Here is a 17,282-nt window from a genome sequence, read left to right as displayed (position 1 = left end):
AATGACTGTGAAGGCTAGATTTAATGCACGTTAATTTGTTATTCTGCCTCAGCAACAGTCTGTGTTAACTAATTTGAACTGAAGAAATTAATATTTACATGTTTGGGCTTGAAGATCATGAAGAAAAAGGGATTTTAAATTGTTGCATAATGAAAATTGAGTCCATACTTGAAAACATTTTAGGTCTGTCTATTACTAGATGATTAGAACATTCTCTGTATTATGAAGTATTATCAGTGGCTTTGTTCTGTGCTGTCTGATTAATTATACTCCAGTCCTTACAACAACTGGTTGGGTTTTTTTGTTTTATATTCTCAAATGTAACACAAAGACTTCCAACAAAAGCTGATTTGTCATGTAATGCCCCAGTGTGGGCATTTATTAGCTGTATGTCTCAATTTTCTAAAAACCAGAAGCTGAATGTTGTATAAATCTTGAAATTGATCTTAAATAAGAGGATTTCATTAGCTAGTGGAGGTAGTTCATCATCTTAACAGCTGGTCCTAAGACACTGAAAAGAAGATTGGTTGTACAGAGCTCTGACTTGCTTTCACACGGTGAGCAGCTGCAGTGGTTTGCGTTGTCACCATTCCCAGCTGTGTGACCATCAGTGGAAGGACAGGACAAGCAACTGAAGCCAAGGTTACTCTTTACATTGAAATGGCTGAATGGCAGGCATGTATTGCCTCACCCATCTTCTGTCACTGGCAAAGAAGGGTTGAGAGCACTTGAGCAGTAACATTTTAAACAAAGGCTAGCAGCTAGACACTCAGATTCCAGGCTCTGCAGTTCATAACTCTAAGTTCCCTTAACTCTTCTTAGCTTTGAGGAACCCTCTCACAGCACTACAGAAAGAACTGAGGTCTTCAGCAAGTTCACAGAAAAATGAAAAGACTTTCAAAGACACAAAGCCAGTCTTTAAGACACTTTCAAATCTGTGTAACTTAGATTGTGAACAAGGCAAATGGAGAGAAAGGAAAGGGTAAGTGGAAAATGAGCAGCTTTCAAAACTTGCAACTTCTTATTTTCCTCCTCCTCATATAAACAACTGTGCTGTAATACTTCAAAATTAGTATTACTCCTACCTCTGCAAAAACTTCTTAAAAACCCGCCTGTAGGCATAGCCAGCTCTTCTTACTCGAATATTTTCTTTCAGACCCAAGTATTCCACTTGATGTTTCACCCTGTGAACAAAAACAATGCAAGACTTGCAGTCCATTTTATTTCAGCATATTTGTGGATTGAGGTATTCTTAAAAGTCTGTATCATCTTTAAAGACTACTGACTTCTAAAATTCATGCACAGGTATGTGAATCTATTCTTGCACCTTACCATGTGCATGGTAGGAAAAATATTCAAGGCAGGTAGACTACATTACTGAAATATATGTAGCATGTTTACCTTAGCATTTTTTCCTAGATTAATTTCCCATCTCCTAATTTATGTATAAATTTAACTAATATGATTACCCATGAAAGGCCAAATAACTGTTAGCTATACAACCACATAGCTGGTGCCCAAAGGAAGGGGAAATTGTTTTGCGTTCTTTTATTGTAGGTTTCAACTAAGTTTTACATAGCTCAAACATCATCAGTAGCACACAGTAGCCCTTTTTGGTTGTTCTGGAGAAGAAACCAGAACTGATAGCTGGAGAAAGCCCCAGATGCCAAACCTTCATTCCAAAAAGAATCAGAAAGAGGAAAGCCAGGCCAGTATATTCACGAAAATCTCACACTCCTCCTAATGTTATCATGCTGCAAAGGAAGGATTGAGGATAGGCACAAGACTGGCTGAAGCATGCCTGGTAACCTTTTTCATGGCACACTTCAGTAACAAACAAAAACTGAGCTGGTACCTGTCCCAGGGAAAATGTTAATGGCTGTGGAGGGACCCTGCTGCCCATGTGAACCGAAACATCATTATCCCAACACTGTTACAGTTCCCTCATGCAAAACGTGTTCATCTAACTTCTAAACAGGCAAAACATATGTCCATGTAAATCTCAAAACAGAAAAACAGCTAAAGAAAAGTTTCCTTCTGGCACCTTTTCCCCTTTCTGGAGCTGCAGTGTGTTATTTTATGTTCCTTTTTACACACCCTGCTACTCTAATCTACTCTTCAATGCTTGGAGATCTGATTTGAAGAGTTTCAGTTCGCTTCCTTAACAATGTGTAACTCTTGTTTTTCTTTGCATTTCCTCATCTAAGTCATGTGCCTGGAAGAGGCAATGTCAGTTTTTAACTCTGAAATGTGGTGTTCTTTCTGTTGCTGTTCTTTCATAGGGCAAATGATAGAAGTTTTAGGTTTCAGTCAGAAATACAAGTTAAGATTTTAGTCCTGCAAGCTTAACAAACAGTGTATAAAAGAGCATTTCTTTACATACAATCAACATCAGTGAGCCTGTAAGGAGCCATATAATTTTGGTTTGCTTACTATTTCTTTGATTTTACAAGATTTTTCAAATCCTGAAAAACTGTTAATTCAATGTTATTTCTCTAGCTATTTTTAAATGTTAGATTTCAATATAAAGTGGGGTTTTTCCCTTTCTGGTTGAAACGTTCTTTTCACATGACTCATGCTATAAAGGGAAAAAACTTTTGAAATCCCATGCTACAAATGACAAAAGCCCTTCAGTTATTTCTTTTTAAAAAACACTTGAGAGGTATTTTACTAAGTGATGCGTGATACTGCTCTTTTAGCTTATAATACAGAATACTGCACGCTTTAATCTTTCTGTGTTCAAGGAATAAAGTATATTTTGTACCCACTCCAAGAATCCTGGTACAGTAGAAAGTTGGTGGACAAAAATACATTTTCCTGTTTATAACTTTCCCTCCTGTTCACATCTGGAATAACGCACTGGAGCAACAGTATTACTCCCATTTTCTTACTGTCCTGCCAGTATTAGTGTCCAGCTACAGAATTTGAGACATTTTTCTGTTTTTCCTTTTCTTTCTGAGAAAAGGCACACTGAAAACCTCCCTCCAGGCATCAACCTCAAGCAGGTCAGGGTCTGGGAATTCAGCTAATGCAGCGATTTTGAATACAAATCCAAGTGGCTATGCCAGGACCTGAACAAAAACACATTTCAAGAACACCCCAATTTTTGGAATAACGTATTATACAAGGTTTAGGTATTACATAAGGTCTATGTTTCAGTGCTAAGTATTCTGAAATTATTCAACAACAGTACAAAGCTGGAGTGACATGGCTTCTGTGAGCATGAAGACCTGCCTGGGGAAGGGTTTTTTTCCCCTTTTGCAGTAGTATTTTCATCATGTAGTAACATACTACTACTAAGCAGATTAGACATACTACTTGCATCACACTGACTATGGCAGCATGTGTGTGATACAGCATTACGTGATCACAGAACAAATCCCCCTAAACCTACATTCAACAAAATATCACACACCCAGCTGTTTCGTATTTCTCTTAACACTGAACTTTCTCACAGTAAAATTGTGAAACAACAAAACTGTTTAAGGTTTCATATGCATACAAATTACTTTTCCCCAGACGTTACTAACTGCTGCAGCATATGTATCCTATGTGAGGTCCTAGTACAGTATATGGGAAGTCAGTCTGAAAGGAGAGAAGATGTTGGCGTTTTTCAACAGGATGAAGGATCAGCGTTATGAGAACTACTTCCATTTGTGTCTGATGATACACAATCCTTTGTATTTTGTTATCAGTAGCTGCTGCATTTGTCAAATATCATCCTCATTATGGGAAAACAAGAAATCTTGCCCATTTTTGCTCCAAAAGGGGTTTCCTGAAAGCTGGCCTTTTCACAGGACTAGGTTTTTGGGTTTTTGTTTCACCGGTCTCCTAGCAACACCTTCCACAATAACAGACCTGTTTTCCAATATGTAAATGACTGATTTTAAAAGCCCCTCAACTTACAGTTAAGTTTTAGACATACTTTTTCCAGGATCACTTTCCTCCTTCGGTCCCTAGTGTCAGTGGAAAATTAAGTGCTGCATAGCAGGATTTTCAGGGGTGGAAAAGCTAGAGAAAGAGGGTCTACATTTACTGCCAAGAGCTAAATGACACTTTCAAGTGCAGTCCCAGTTGTGGCTTCTGTAAGTGCCCTACATCTGCATGCAATTGTGCTAGTCTGCATGCCAAATGGCAGGAAGTGAATTCTGGTGTGGTGTTGATATGGTCAAGAATGCTTTTTATCAGACTTACTTTTGCAAGTTGTTTCAGTGTGACAAAAATAACCCCTTGCTTTATCAGCAGTTTTACCAATACCAAAAGTACTTGATATGCAGTAACAAATGTTCTCTATATTAGGACCTCACATATTACATTCACTACTGTACTGATCACCTACCTCACTGCAAAAAAGAAGAGTATCTTTTTTCAGATAATAGGAGGATGCTGTAAAGGATCATATAGTTAAAGATACCTCAAAACAGATGCAGTAAACCGAATGGATGATTTAGACATTTATTTAATGTCTATATAACCACCCAGTATGATATTCTAGTGACTTCTCTTTAAAGAGCTGGATAATGAAACTTTAAAGTCAAAAAGTGAAAAAGGGACCTTCTATGTTCTTGACCATAGACACTTTTTGGTAAGTTTGATACATAAAAGCAGACACAGATATCCTGTTGGCTTTTTTAGCTACCTAATAGAAGCTATTTTTCAAAGCATAAAGCAAAAGTTAGAACTGATGTATAATGCATTTGGTGTGCTAATTTTACGAGGAAAAACAAGTCTGTAATTCACCAATTGTGTTACTGTTATGCAAATATTGATTGTTCCTAACTGATGTGGGGAAAGCCAAGAACTGCACATACTAACTGCTGATTTAGACCAAGTGACCACAGCTTATCTTCAAAGTTGAGGAGAGGTCATGCCAGATTTCATTTCTGAAGGTTTTAGAGTATCCAGTTCTGTTTCTCTACAGGATGTATGATTACAAATTGTAAATTTTTGTGGCTTTTTTTGACTATTAGTACTGGTTCTCATCACATACTCTGCTTATCCATACCTGCTCTCCTCCCAGTCTCGAGACTTCTTTGTTTCATTTGGTTTGATGCAGCGGATGTAATGGGGTGTACACTTCATCAAGGTGCCAACTAGGTCATTTGCTTGTTTCTGTAAAATTGAGGCAAAACAATAATCCTGTGAGAGAATTCTAAACATTATCAACCCTCTGCTAATGATTCAGTTGACTGGATCCAGTTCACTTTGGTGTTTCTCCAGAACAACTAAAGTGTCTCGGGATAGTAAGCAACTTATGAAAAATGAAGCAGTAAACAGAAAGCCCCATTATCTCCAGCTATGTAATATATTTAAACTATTACACAAAAATATGGAGTCACAAGGAATGCACCAGGTGAACTTGACTGTCAGGGTGAAGTATGAGGAAAGAGGTTGATAAAATACCGATTTGCCATATCTGCAAGTGTGCAATCTAAGCATACACTTTACAACCCAACCCCAAAGAGGCTTTTCACACACACTGCCTTATTCAGCACACGCTATGGCCTGCAGAAAGACTTCTGTTGACTTCAGGGGGTGTTGGATCAGGCCCCACTGCATTTCTGCACTATAAAGAGACCAGTTATCTGTAGTTAATTGTAGGACATCAAGTGGCTGAGTGAAGGGGCTCATTCATTATGCACATGCAAGTACTACTACCACTACCATCAAATGCTCGTTTGGAAAATTCACTGCTGTAGAATGCAGCTGAACAAAACATTTAATGAACAGTGACACTGGGCAAAACATGATTCTAACAGCTGAAACAACACATCACTTTGCAATCAAGATACCCCTGGTGTCTATCTTTAAAAACCTCTGGATAGTAAACACCAGCAAAGACTATTTTTTTTAATGTAGGTATCCCTACACAAACACACACCCATATGTGCACATACAAACACAGCAGAACTAGACATACTTTGATTTTACTGCCCGCAGTGGTAGGACGGCCCTTCTTGTCCACTTGAAGATTTTCAGGAAACAGAGCCTTTATAAAAGGCCTAGGAAAGAATTAGTAACACAGTGTTGGCATAGGAAGACAACAGGAATGTCAAGGAATATGTTGTAAAAGTTGAGAGTTGAGCAGAATATAAATAGCTACTTCTATTAATCTGTAGTTATATCAAGTCTATTTTAAGGTTAGTATTTTCCATGAGCTTCATTCCTCACAGAGATCCCTTGCTATTTTAGTGAGCCTTGGAAGACATGATACCAGGCTTCTAGACTCAAGTGCACACTTCTCAGAAAGTAACCATCGATTAATTAAAACATATAACCAAAAAATGTTGCTTTATATGTTAACAGTGCCTGTTCTGAGAGAATGCCCAATCATTGATGGCCTTGTTTGATGCCAAAACAAATGGCTGTTGTTATACCATTTGACTCTGACACTGCAGCACCTTATTTATTCAGATTTGCAGAAAATGGAGATCAATATAATGCAAGTGATACTGTTCTACTGTAGTGATGGCTTATTTACACTTTTATACAAATGAGTTCACAAGTTGCAAAGCAGAGAAGTCAGGCCCTCTGCATCCATCTGAACTAACACGTTATTCCTAGCTTTAAGCAAGTTTTGCTTACGTACAAATCACTGCTCTGCATGAGTTCAATCAAGTCCATGAAAAGAACATCCCGATTTCTCTCGCAGAATCCATCCATATCATAAGATACCTGGGCCAAGGTGGAAATTGATTGTTTGTGGTAAGTTGAGAACCCAGTAATTAAAAAGAAAATTTAAATTCTGTCCTCATCAGTAGCTGTTCTGAACTTTCTGATTAGGCTGGTAGAACTTAGATACTACATTGATCACTAAATCCTTGCATATATTATTAGTTAACTCTTTCACAACAAAGAATTTTCATCCATATATTTAAAATCAGTGAAAAAGAATGTTATGAAGCTAGTTGAATTGAATATGACATAAGGGTATTTAATACTGAATTCTATTGAAGAAAAATCTTTGAGTAATAAGGGTTTACTAACTATAACTACATGCAATCATGAATAGTCAGAAATATACCCGAAGGAGATAGAACTGTACATTATATTCCTAGTTGTATTGGTATATCATCATCTAAGGATCTTTTTAATATCTGAGTTCTTTAAATTTACTGCTACTATAACCAACAACTAATATTATCATTAATAAAAGACATGGGGTATTTATTTATTACATTTAATATTAAGTTCTGGTTAATGTTTGATAGCAGCAAGGCTCAGACTCATTTCTCCTAAGTAAGGGACCTGTGTTAGGGCATATTTGTTCTAAGCTCCCTACACTGTGAAAGGAGGACACTGTCTCCTGAGATAATCTGGTTACTTAAAATGAAAACAGCTCTCCAGGGCTTCCTCCTTTCTTTGATTACTATTCTTTTTCTTGATAAATACATTACGCAGAATTCAGTGATGATTTTTCACATTACCTTTCCAGCATAATGATGAATGATAAATCCCTGGTTCCAGCTGTTGAAATGTTCATGAGTCCCAATTTGCATCTGGAGTTTTTGAAGCAGCGTTTGGTCAGCTCCTTCTCCCACTGCATGCATTGTGGCACACACATCATCTAAAATGCTCATAATTCCTGGGGGATTCTAATGCGTTGGAGAACAATAACAAAACCAGTAAAAGTGAGGAAAATGTTATGATGCTAGTTTTTCCCCCCAAACAGAAAATTGTCTTCGCTACTGAAAAATTCTAGAGCAAAGTCACAAAGGAAGAATTCCTCCCCCCTAGTCAGAAGAGTTCGCAGTAGAGATAAACTATCTGCACACTTATGTACAAATTAAAGGAGTGATGCCACTTTGTGTAAGGATAGTGACAGTGGGAAATGATGGGGAAAACAATGATCGCTGTTAAAAAAAACAAACCCCAAAACACAATTCCTCCACAAAGCAATCTTCCTCCTCATTCCACCAAAAAATAAACCCATGTCTGAGCTATTTAAACTCACATGCTGTAGTTTACAGATAGGAGATGGGCAAAATCTGATGTGCATTGAAGTGCAAGTCACTATAGTACCTGAACTACTGTTAAAATTATCTGCCTTACATGAGGACAAAGAACTAGCTGAAAAGCCACCTACTTCTGTCTTAACGTTTGATGTCACCCCAGATCAGAACATAAAGACTTTAAACTGCAGAACATTCTGTGGAGCAAAGGCACAAAATTTCTGTTATCTACATCATCTCCTAATAGTTCCTCTTCTCTTGTTTCTGCTTAATCTGAAACAGTACCTAAAGGAAACGGGTATTGTAGCTTCCCCAAACTAAAATTCATCTCCCAGGGACACAGAGAGTCTTATCTGATGTACAGTAGCATTATGTTGTAAAGTTTGTGGTAAATTTAGGTGGATAAAATTTTAATTTCCATTATTATATTTTTTGTGTGACACATCAATCATACTACCTTATGGTTCTCTTTTTGGTCGATATCTTAGATAACATATATCTTAGATGACATATCTTAGAGCTCTTATAAGACATCTTATGTAAGATTTATATATAGGCTCAGTATGACTCAGTAACTGAACAACAGTATTTGCATTTTTCCTATGAATGTTCTTGACAGCAAAGCAGTTGCCCAAATATTTTAGAGAACACCTTGTTTTTTCCATCTGTTTGTTCTAAATACTTACCACTTTGTTCTCTATAAGGTCACACACTATTTTGTTGTTAAAGTAATCTATTGGTGTCCATCTAATTCCTTCTTGCACGTATTCTTCCTGTTAGGTAAAAAGAAAGATGCAAATATTCCTTTGCACCATGGATGTAGCACTGGATTTACAATGCACTATGTATATATAAACTCTGCACTCCTCACGTGCAGAAAGACTTGCCAAATGTGTGCTTGGGGGAGGTGGGAGGAATGACTCTACAGGCAGTTAAATCCAGCTCTCCACTGCCCAAGAGATGAACAGGAAGCATTCTCTGTTCTCCCCAAACATTCTTTTGTCATTCATAGCCCTCAAGTTACTGAGAAGAGCAGGAATATTTAATCAGTGCATTTATTGTCAAAGCACTTCACAAATAGGAACAAAGCGACTTTTACAGTGTCTTGACAGTGCACCTAAGCATCCATATCTTCATCTATTTTAAAAATTAATATTGTGACAGGCATATCAAGGATCAGACCCCCAAAACAACACATTTAGAAATGGAGACACTGCTCCAATTTTATTTCTGCACTCAATTACTGTAACCATAAAGACATATAAGAGACTGACTGGGGAAAAAAATCATACTAAAATTTAATTAAATGAATCCCCTCAGCTGCATGCATATGAATTCAGCTAGACACTTAGCAGGTCATTTGTGTGCTCAACTGCAATGATCAGTTCCTTTTATACAAAAGCAATTGAGTATGCACATTCTTAAAAACACTGTCCTAAAGTTGGTGCCAGGCCTGAGCTCATACTGTACACAAAGCTTCTGTCTCAGCTGCATTCTGTCTGCCCTCCCATGCAGAAGCTCACATTCATGTAAAGTGAGATTTTGCGGTGAGCAGAGAACTGCAAATGATTTCTGAGGTATTTCTGCATTTGTCTCAGTAATCTCTTTCATTCATATATATATATTCAATAAAATTTTTAAAAGAGGGTGGAGGAAATTAAGAAAAGTATTCCTATGTGTGTCATGGCCAACGAAAGCACAGGGATGAAACCAACTGCAGTTTTCCATTTCTGTCAATGAGTCAGAATATGCAGCAAGTCTGGCTAGTCATATGACTGCATTAGTACACGATGGACTCCCTTCTGTACAACTGCAGGAGAGAGTAAATATCTGTAGCCGATGTGGTTCACAGCTTTAGACTTAGCCAACAACAAAAGCCTTTTATTCCTTGCCTTACTTAACAAGGCAAATTTTATTGTTAGCAGATGATAAACCCTTTTTTTTTTTTACCAATTGAAAAATCAATTGCTCATTTATGAATTAAAAAATAATAAACGTCTGGTTACCTGTTCTGCCTTCAGTGTCAGTTCAATAAAAATCTGCTGTAGTTTTTCATTAACAAAGTTGATACAGAACTGTTCAAAACCATTTTTCTACAGAAAAGGAAACAATTTAAAAATTAGTCTCATGCTTTATATACAGTAATACTTAGTTCTTATGCTGGCAATAAGCTTCAAAGAAACACTGTCAGTGATGGATGGGTTGCTGACTTTACAGACATTCTGTGTAATCTCAGATCTTTCTTTTAAGATCAATGACCTGGTTTCTTTGAAGTTTCTTCAATACTTTGTGTTTATTAAGTGAGACATTACCAGTGAGAACTCAATGTCCAGGAAGCTCAGTTGGGGTTTTTTGCTTTTATTCTGGACACAGGATTTGTTTGGTTTTTTTTCTGTTGTGGATTTTTTTCCCCTCTAAATAACAAAAACCTCTCCCAGGTCAGATCAGCTCAAACCCTGCATTACCTTACCTGGAATATTTCAAAGCCATAAATATCAAGGACACCAATGTTATATTCTTCATGGTCCTTCTCCATAGCCTTATTAATAGACTAATAAAACAGAAACAAAATGTAAAACAAAGTTGTAGTTTATATATTTAAAAGATATATTCATATACTTAAATCTTTATGTTACAACATTGGGTTTCTTCAGAAAGAATATATTTTAATTGAATACAAATATACACAACAGAGTATTTTACTTTCACTTTTTAATCAATTATTATTAACAGCTAGGAAATGAACAGTAATACTATCCCTTTTCCAGGTTAGTAAGCCTTTGGATCTACTGTTTGTAAAAATCTTTCCCCTTTGCTGTAACTGGCTCAGTTAGAGAAAAAGAGCAACAAAAAAAGAACAGCTTTAAGTCTGGTATTTGATGCATTTTGCAGATGGTACCATGAATCTTTTCACCAATTTCTGTATTCTCCTACTTTGCAGTGTCAGTGCTAGTACAGGCACACAGTGGGAATTACAGAGCTGTCAAGACAAGGAAGACCACAGAGGAAACTTCTCCCTCACCTAGCCAGCATCTGCGGCCAAAGGTAAGGCTTCCACCCCTCCAATCCAGCCCAGGGTCTCCTTTAGCGTGGAGAATGGAATTTGACCATTTCCTCAAATGCCACAGCATCAGGATGTTGAAGTGGTTCTTTGCAGGAGAGCAGGGTAAGAGAGAAGAGACGGCTAACCCACTAATGCTGCTCATCTGAAAATGCTCAACTACATAGGAGAAAGTGACACTCAGAGAAGTATGGATGCTGACAGGAAGGTGATGTCAGAATATGTCATATGGGACAGTTGTGGCAGGAGACTGAACAAGTATAATGCTGAAAGCACAGCTACTTTTCTTCAAAGAAAGCATAGCATTTGTCATATAATCAGTACTTGGTATCTGTGGTCATGCTCCCACTGCACTGCTCAGTGCTGCTGCTGAGGTTAAAGACAAGAAAGGTGCTGCAAGGAACATTCCTAGTGTAGTTGTTTTGATACTTCAGTAGAATCATGCGAATCCCACTTACATCCACCAAGTAATCAAAAACACGGGAATGAAGGGCCTTGGCCAGTGCATCCCTGGTGTAGCAGGCTTGTTCCACATTTAGTGTTACATTAATGGACTCAGATTTGCCTCCCCACTTGCTGTCCATCTGTCTGCTGGTCAGTTTTTCCTTTAGGCGGTCCTGGTTAATTCCCAGGAGAAAAGCAGGGAAAGCCAAAACTGCAAGAAAGATCAGGGTTGCTAGATTATCATTTACAGACCAAACTAATACAGAATGAAGAAACAAAATTAGCTGTATCTCTAATGACAACCAGCAGTAACAAACCTCATGAGGCATGCAGCTTAAAAAGACAAAGAGGAGGGATTAATGTCTTCAAAATTTCCCTAAGCTCCCCAAAGACCTTTTCAACTCTTTACACTTACATGGATTTCAGTTAAGATAAAACACCCTGAAGTAAAATAGTCAGCTATTTCTGTACCTTCAGTCCTTCAAACATGTAAAGTGGTTTAGGTCATAGTTTTGACCTCTGTGGTTCAAGCAAAGCACTCTTGGAGGAGATGGAAATAAAACACAGCTCACACATTAAATAAAACTGACAACACTGGAAATGCTTTGTAAAAACATGGAATGGTTAAAATCTAATAAAGAATATACTATCTGCTTCCTAATATTATCTCCCTTTCTTCTTCTAAGTTCAGATATTGCAAAAAGTTTTCAATTACCTTGCCATTTATTTGGTTTTGGTTTTTTAATCCCTCATTCTGGAAGGACTTTGCAAATTCTGATTTCCCTTGTTTAAAAGTAAAGCAGGAAAATACATCTGTGCAATAAGCAGCCACAAGTCTAGTATTCTTTGCAGACGTTAGCTACAGGTGTCACACACCTTAAGGAACGGAAAAAGAGAAACAGATGGAAAGCATATGGAAATAGCTCCCAAGGGCAGCTCTTGGAGTTGGTATTGCACCTCTGCTGAGCAACATAATCCTCTAACAGTTCCTCCATGTTCCATTGCTTTCAGATCTACTTTAATGGTGTGAGGAGGATGTAAAATAATCACTAGGGCAGCAGTCACTTGTGCTTAACACATCTGTAACATCACAGCATGATTTTGCTAAACCCTTCAGTACATTAATCCAAAATTATTTTTAAAACAGCAAGTAACTGCCAGCTTTCTGAAATCTGATTTATTACTATCAGCAAGCTGATTAAATCTACCCTAGGGCACTAGGAACCACACAACTAACCGAAGTTGGCAACGCTTCTGGTAACTCACTGAGAACTCAGGTTAAAGCGCACATGAAAAGGTCAAACATCATATGCTTTAGAATGCAAAAGAATGTAGGTAACTATCGACCAAGTATGTTCACGTATACTGCAAAGGTGCCAGAATAAGTATTTAGCCAATACTACTGTAATAATTTATGCAGACAACATAATGGTAAGAACACCCATGCATACCTCAGAAACTCTTCCTTCACAGTGCTAATGACTTTCTGTAAAGGAAGAACAGCTGGACAGGACTTGATGGAACTTCACATTCTTAATTGATTATCACACTTGATTATCTTCCCTAGTTAGGGACTAGAAGGTTACTGTCTAGAATTACTATAAAGCAGGATATGTATGTAACTGAAAAAATGATCCTCAAAGAGCAATCAACAGCATTCTGAGGAATAGTTTTAAATACAATCTGTGAAGAAAAGCTGAAGAAGACTAGATTCACTTCATTGATTTTCAGGAAGTGTAAAGCAACTCCTTCAATACAACGCAAGTGTAAAGAGGCACAGTTTAAATTGCTTTCTGCATCCGGGAGAGAACAAGTAGTATTTGGCATGATTTGCAATGCAAAAGATCTAGAATAAATGGGATTTTTTTTTCAACTATTAATATAATCAAGTACTGTAACAGACAGTAATCACTGGCAGTTTTAAAGAAGTATTTGTCTAAATGTGTGTCAAGAATGGTCTCTATAGATTTGATCCTGACTCAGAGTAAAAGACCGGAGTTTTTGGTGTCTTGAAAAACGGCCTTTGCATGTTTTTCTGCCATTGGCTTTATAATAATCACACTATTGACCAAATTCTTAAACTTTTTACTATTTCAGACTTACACATGGCATGACTTATCAGTGGTCCTTCATTGTATTTTATCTTTTGTGGCAATCCAGGCTATAAACACTTCACTATTTAGTTGGCTAGGACAAAGAGTAAACTGGGGGGGAAGATTAGTGGAGAGAGAGAGATAAACCCAACTTTCAAATTCATAATGCAGAAAATGTACTAGACATTGCTATTTCTTCTCTGGCTTCTTTAAAATGCAGTATGTTTATGAATAAGTTCTATACTCATTCTATCTGCTAATTTCTTCAATGTATTATTCATACACAACTTCTGTATTTATATCCCAGTGAGCAAGAGAAATATGGTCTACATGGCTCATGACAGAAATACATTCACATTTACCAATTTATTTTCACCTCAGGTCTTTTCAGTTTGTTACTTTTTGATGCAACACACCCTGTATCTATCTCCTCTGGCTATTAAATGTCTTGATTTCATTGAAATAATACTGTGATTTAAATGGAAGCACAGTAGCCCATTTGGAATTGTAAGGCATATAAAAAATCCTATACTTTTCTTTGGGTTCAGTTACTATTCTCTCAAATTAAGAAATTAAGGTTAAATACTAGTAATTTTTGTTTCCCAATTTCTTAAAAGAAAGAGCAGGAGAGTACTCATGCAGTTGAGTGAGTAGTTAACTGCACAAGACACTTTATTCCTATTTAACTTAAACTAAAACTAAACAAATGCCGTTTTCCTAAACATAAGGACCATTCTGAAATAAGGGTTAAGAGAACATAGAGATAAGTATAAGCTAAAACATATGTTTGCTTATCCACTCTGTCCTTAAACTATCAAGGTAATATAAAATCAACATTGGATGTGAGGTATAAATCATGACAAAAATGTTTAAAACTCAAGATCCGTTAATCTTTCAACGTCTTGCTCACATGGGCTGAGCTGATACAAAGCAGCAGGAGGCAAGGGGTGTAAGGACAGTCCGTTGAGGATAAGGAAATAATAGGGAAACAGTTACATAGCAGATGTACTACTGGGAATAATTTAGGAAATAATAAGGAAATGTAGTAGATATAATAATGAGGTATGTGTTGAGAAATCTAAGACAGGGAACATAGATGCAGTATGTAAATTCTGCATTTCAATTCAATTCTGAATTTCTGTTTCCAAGGCACCTCTTCTGGCTGATGTAGATGTACCTATGCCTGAGCGCTGACTGTGTACCTGAGCCTGGGGATACTCCACCAGCTGCAGGTGCTGTCACATGGCAACGAGGCCAGACACCCCACACCAGGAACAGGCGTGTTTATCAAGGACAGCTAATGCACTGAAAGGAGCAGAGTTCAAGTCTGCTTGAAAGTGTTTCTCACAATTGCTATTATTTCATACTCAAAGGCTGGAAAAGGATTTCTTGAACTCAAAATGGAAAATTACATTCCTAAATCACTGGTATTGTACAAGACAAAACAGGGGCCTCAGTACTGTTGGTTTTGGAAGAAAATCTAAATTAGCAGCCTCACACTGTAAGAAATGATGCAACTGTGTCTGGATAATAAGCAGCTTAAGATTGCAGTTCACCTTGTGCCTTCTGGATTTCAGCCCATTGCTTCTCCTGTAACAGTTTCCAGAGGTACTTACACTCCTCACTCTCCACTCCTGCATAGTTGCCAACTTCTTTGAAGCTTATGTTTCCCAAATGCAGTATTCCTGCCACTATCTGCAGCACCAATGCCTGTTCCTCTGCAAAGATCCCAATCACACTCATTGCATGCTGGGAAGAAAAAGAAAAAAATAATTAAATCAGTCAAAGAATCTGTTCAATTACACTTGTCATAGAAGTCCTTTTAAAATTTTGATGTTAAAAATCTGAGTTTTTCAATACAATTCAAATACCAAGGCATCCAAATTTCACTACAGCCTCCACTGAAGTTTGAAAAGGTACCAGATGTCCTTCCTACTTGAGCATTTTTGTATTTTTTTAAACTAAATACAGAAGCATCTCCACCATTTAGAAGATGTGTTAGCAAAAGTAATTCTGGAAAAATTAAAGTTAGTAAAAAACAAGCATCTGCTCTGAAGCATCACACTGACAATAGTTTTGTTGCAAAATGGGAAACAATGAACTTAAGAGACTATGATTTTATTCCTTCTATACAGTCTATCCACAGAGACTAAGAGCTGTGAAGCTGTACTGAATGACTCTAAAAAGCAGCACAGTCTGTCTGGCTTAGGCTGCTAATTGCAGCCACTTACTAGAAAATAATCCAGAACAACAGTGGGTTTTGGAGACCAAAGTACATGGCAATTTACAGAATAGCTTCTCAACTGACTTTTTCTAAAATACCAAGTTAGCTAGAATACAACTATTTTTTTAGGCCTTTAAATGTCCTACATATATAAGTAAGAAGATATGTTAATATGCTTGTTTTAAATAGTAAATTTCTAGTAATAGGAGACCAGCAAGTTGACATGCCTTGCATAAAAGTCACACAATGAACTGGCAGCAGCACTGGATAAAGATCCCTGTATCCTTTCTACATCCCTTTCTCCAGCCTTTCAGCTGTTTCAAATAGGCATGGAAGATCAGTCACCACTAAGAATTCAGGTAAAATAGGGCACTCAGTTCCTCACCGTGTTTGCAATTTGTTACTGCAGATTATCAATTAAACTTCATTAAATTTAAAAGAACAAACAAAAACAAAACACTGTTATATAAAAAGTATCTATCTTCTTAGCATTGTTAGGCTGCAACATAGGACCTCTTCAGGGCAACATACCTCCTCCTCAGGGTAAAATAGAATTAAAATTATACCTACATTAATTTCTCATTTCCACATCAATGTCTTTACTACAAATGGACAGTGAAATGAACACATATTCACCACTATGCAAATGATAAAGAGTAAAAAACTCACCAGTGTTTCTTGGAAATCTGATTTGTCATTGATGTCATCAACTCTGTAGGACCCAGAGAGACTCAGATAGTAGTAATAGTCCATACTGGTAATGCCAAGACCACTTTTTTGTTCTGAGGAGGCCCCTTCAATTAGCTGCAGATTAAAAATCCCCAAATTAGGTATCATACATCCACCTTCAGCAGAGATGAGGAAGGTCAGAAACAGGTGACTGACCCTGAAATTACTGTGAGGCATATGGCTAGTGCTTCACCAGGTATGTATCCTTCCTATGTTAATTGTTTAACCTAAAAGACCAGATTCCCATTCCCATGAATGGTTTAGTTCTAACTTCCAGTGCCAGCTCCAACTCAGCTTTCCACCCTGGAAATGGCACTTCAACTTCATGTGAAGCTGCTTACAGTCACTTACAACGCACTGACTTTAGTTTTGTAGAGCTTGATCAACAGCACTTTAGCAGATAAGGAACCTGCATGTCAGGGATCAGTGAGGGCCAAAAAAGCCTTTTCAACCACAAAAAAAGCAGGGGTGCTTGGACAGTTCAACAAACAGATATTAACCTAAATGTCCTAGAAAAGTTAACCGAGAATCAAATCTCTCTTTCACAGCTGTGCTATGGAATTTCAGATTAGAAGGTACAATTATATAGGCCAGAAATCTGTTGGAAAGTTCTAATTTTCTATTATATTGTACTGGACTTTTCCATATGTGAGTTTGCAGTGAATTTCTAAGCAAGGCCTTTGAAATACTGAAGTACTTCTGTTGTGGAGCTGAAAGGCAGCTAGGAAGGTCTGCATTAGATAGCACCTTAACATGCTGTCAAGCTTCTCAGTGGCATC

General features: G+C 37.3%; 1 protein-coding gene across 2 annotated transcripts in view; it reads right to left on the bottom strand.

Annotated features, from left to right (window-relative positions):
- Positions 1 to 17,282, bottom strand: part of MYO1E (myosin IE) — a 91,060-nt gene that overhangs the window by 26,443 nt on the left and 47,335 nt on the right. For both annotated transcript variants that reach the window (XR_012634451.1, XM_074916639.1), the window contains exons 8-18: positions 16,444 to 16,578; positions 15,167 to 15,299; positions 11,472 to 11,668; positions 10,423 to 10,503; positions 9,959 to 10,045; positions 8,639 to 8,725; positions 7,428 to 7,595; positions 6,590 to 6,675; positions 5,921 to 6,002; positions 5,006 to 5,112; positions 1,086 to 1,184 (exon numbers count right to left, since the gene is read on the bottom strand). Coding sequence is in view for 1 of the 2 variants with exons in the window: in XM_074916639.1 (XP_074772740.1) it covers positions 1,086 to 1,184; positions 5,006 to 5,112; positions 5,921 to 6,002; positions 6,590 to 6,675; positions 7,428 to 7,595; positions 8,639 to 8,725; positions 9,959 to 10,045; positions 10,423 to 10,503; positions 11,472 to 11,668; positions 15,167 to 15,299; positions 16,444 to 16,578 (1,262 nt within the window). In the remaining variant the exon portion in view is untranslated. The remainder of the gene's footprint in view (positions 1 to 1,085; positions 1,185 to 5,005; positions 5,113 to 5,920; positions 6,003 to 6,589; positions 6,676 to 7,427; positions 7,596 to 8,638; positions 8,726 to 9,958; positions 10,046 to 10,422; positions 10,504 to 11,471; positions 11,669 to 15,166; positions 15,300 to 16,443; positions 16,579 to 17,282) is intronic.

Source organism: Athene noctua, chromosome 13 (genome assembly GCF_965140245.1).
Source record: "Athene noctua chromosome 13, bAthNoc1.hap1.1, whole genome shotgun sequence".
In the NCBI taxonomy this organism is placed as follows: domain Eukaryota; kingdom Metazoa; phylum Chordata; class Aves; order Strigiformes; family Strigidae; genus Athene; species Athene noctua.
The sequence above is the reverse complement of the archived record's forward strand: the minus strand, read 5'-3'. Positions and strand labels throughout refer to the sequence as shown.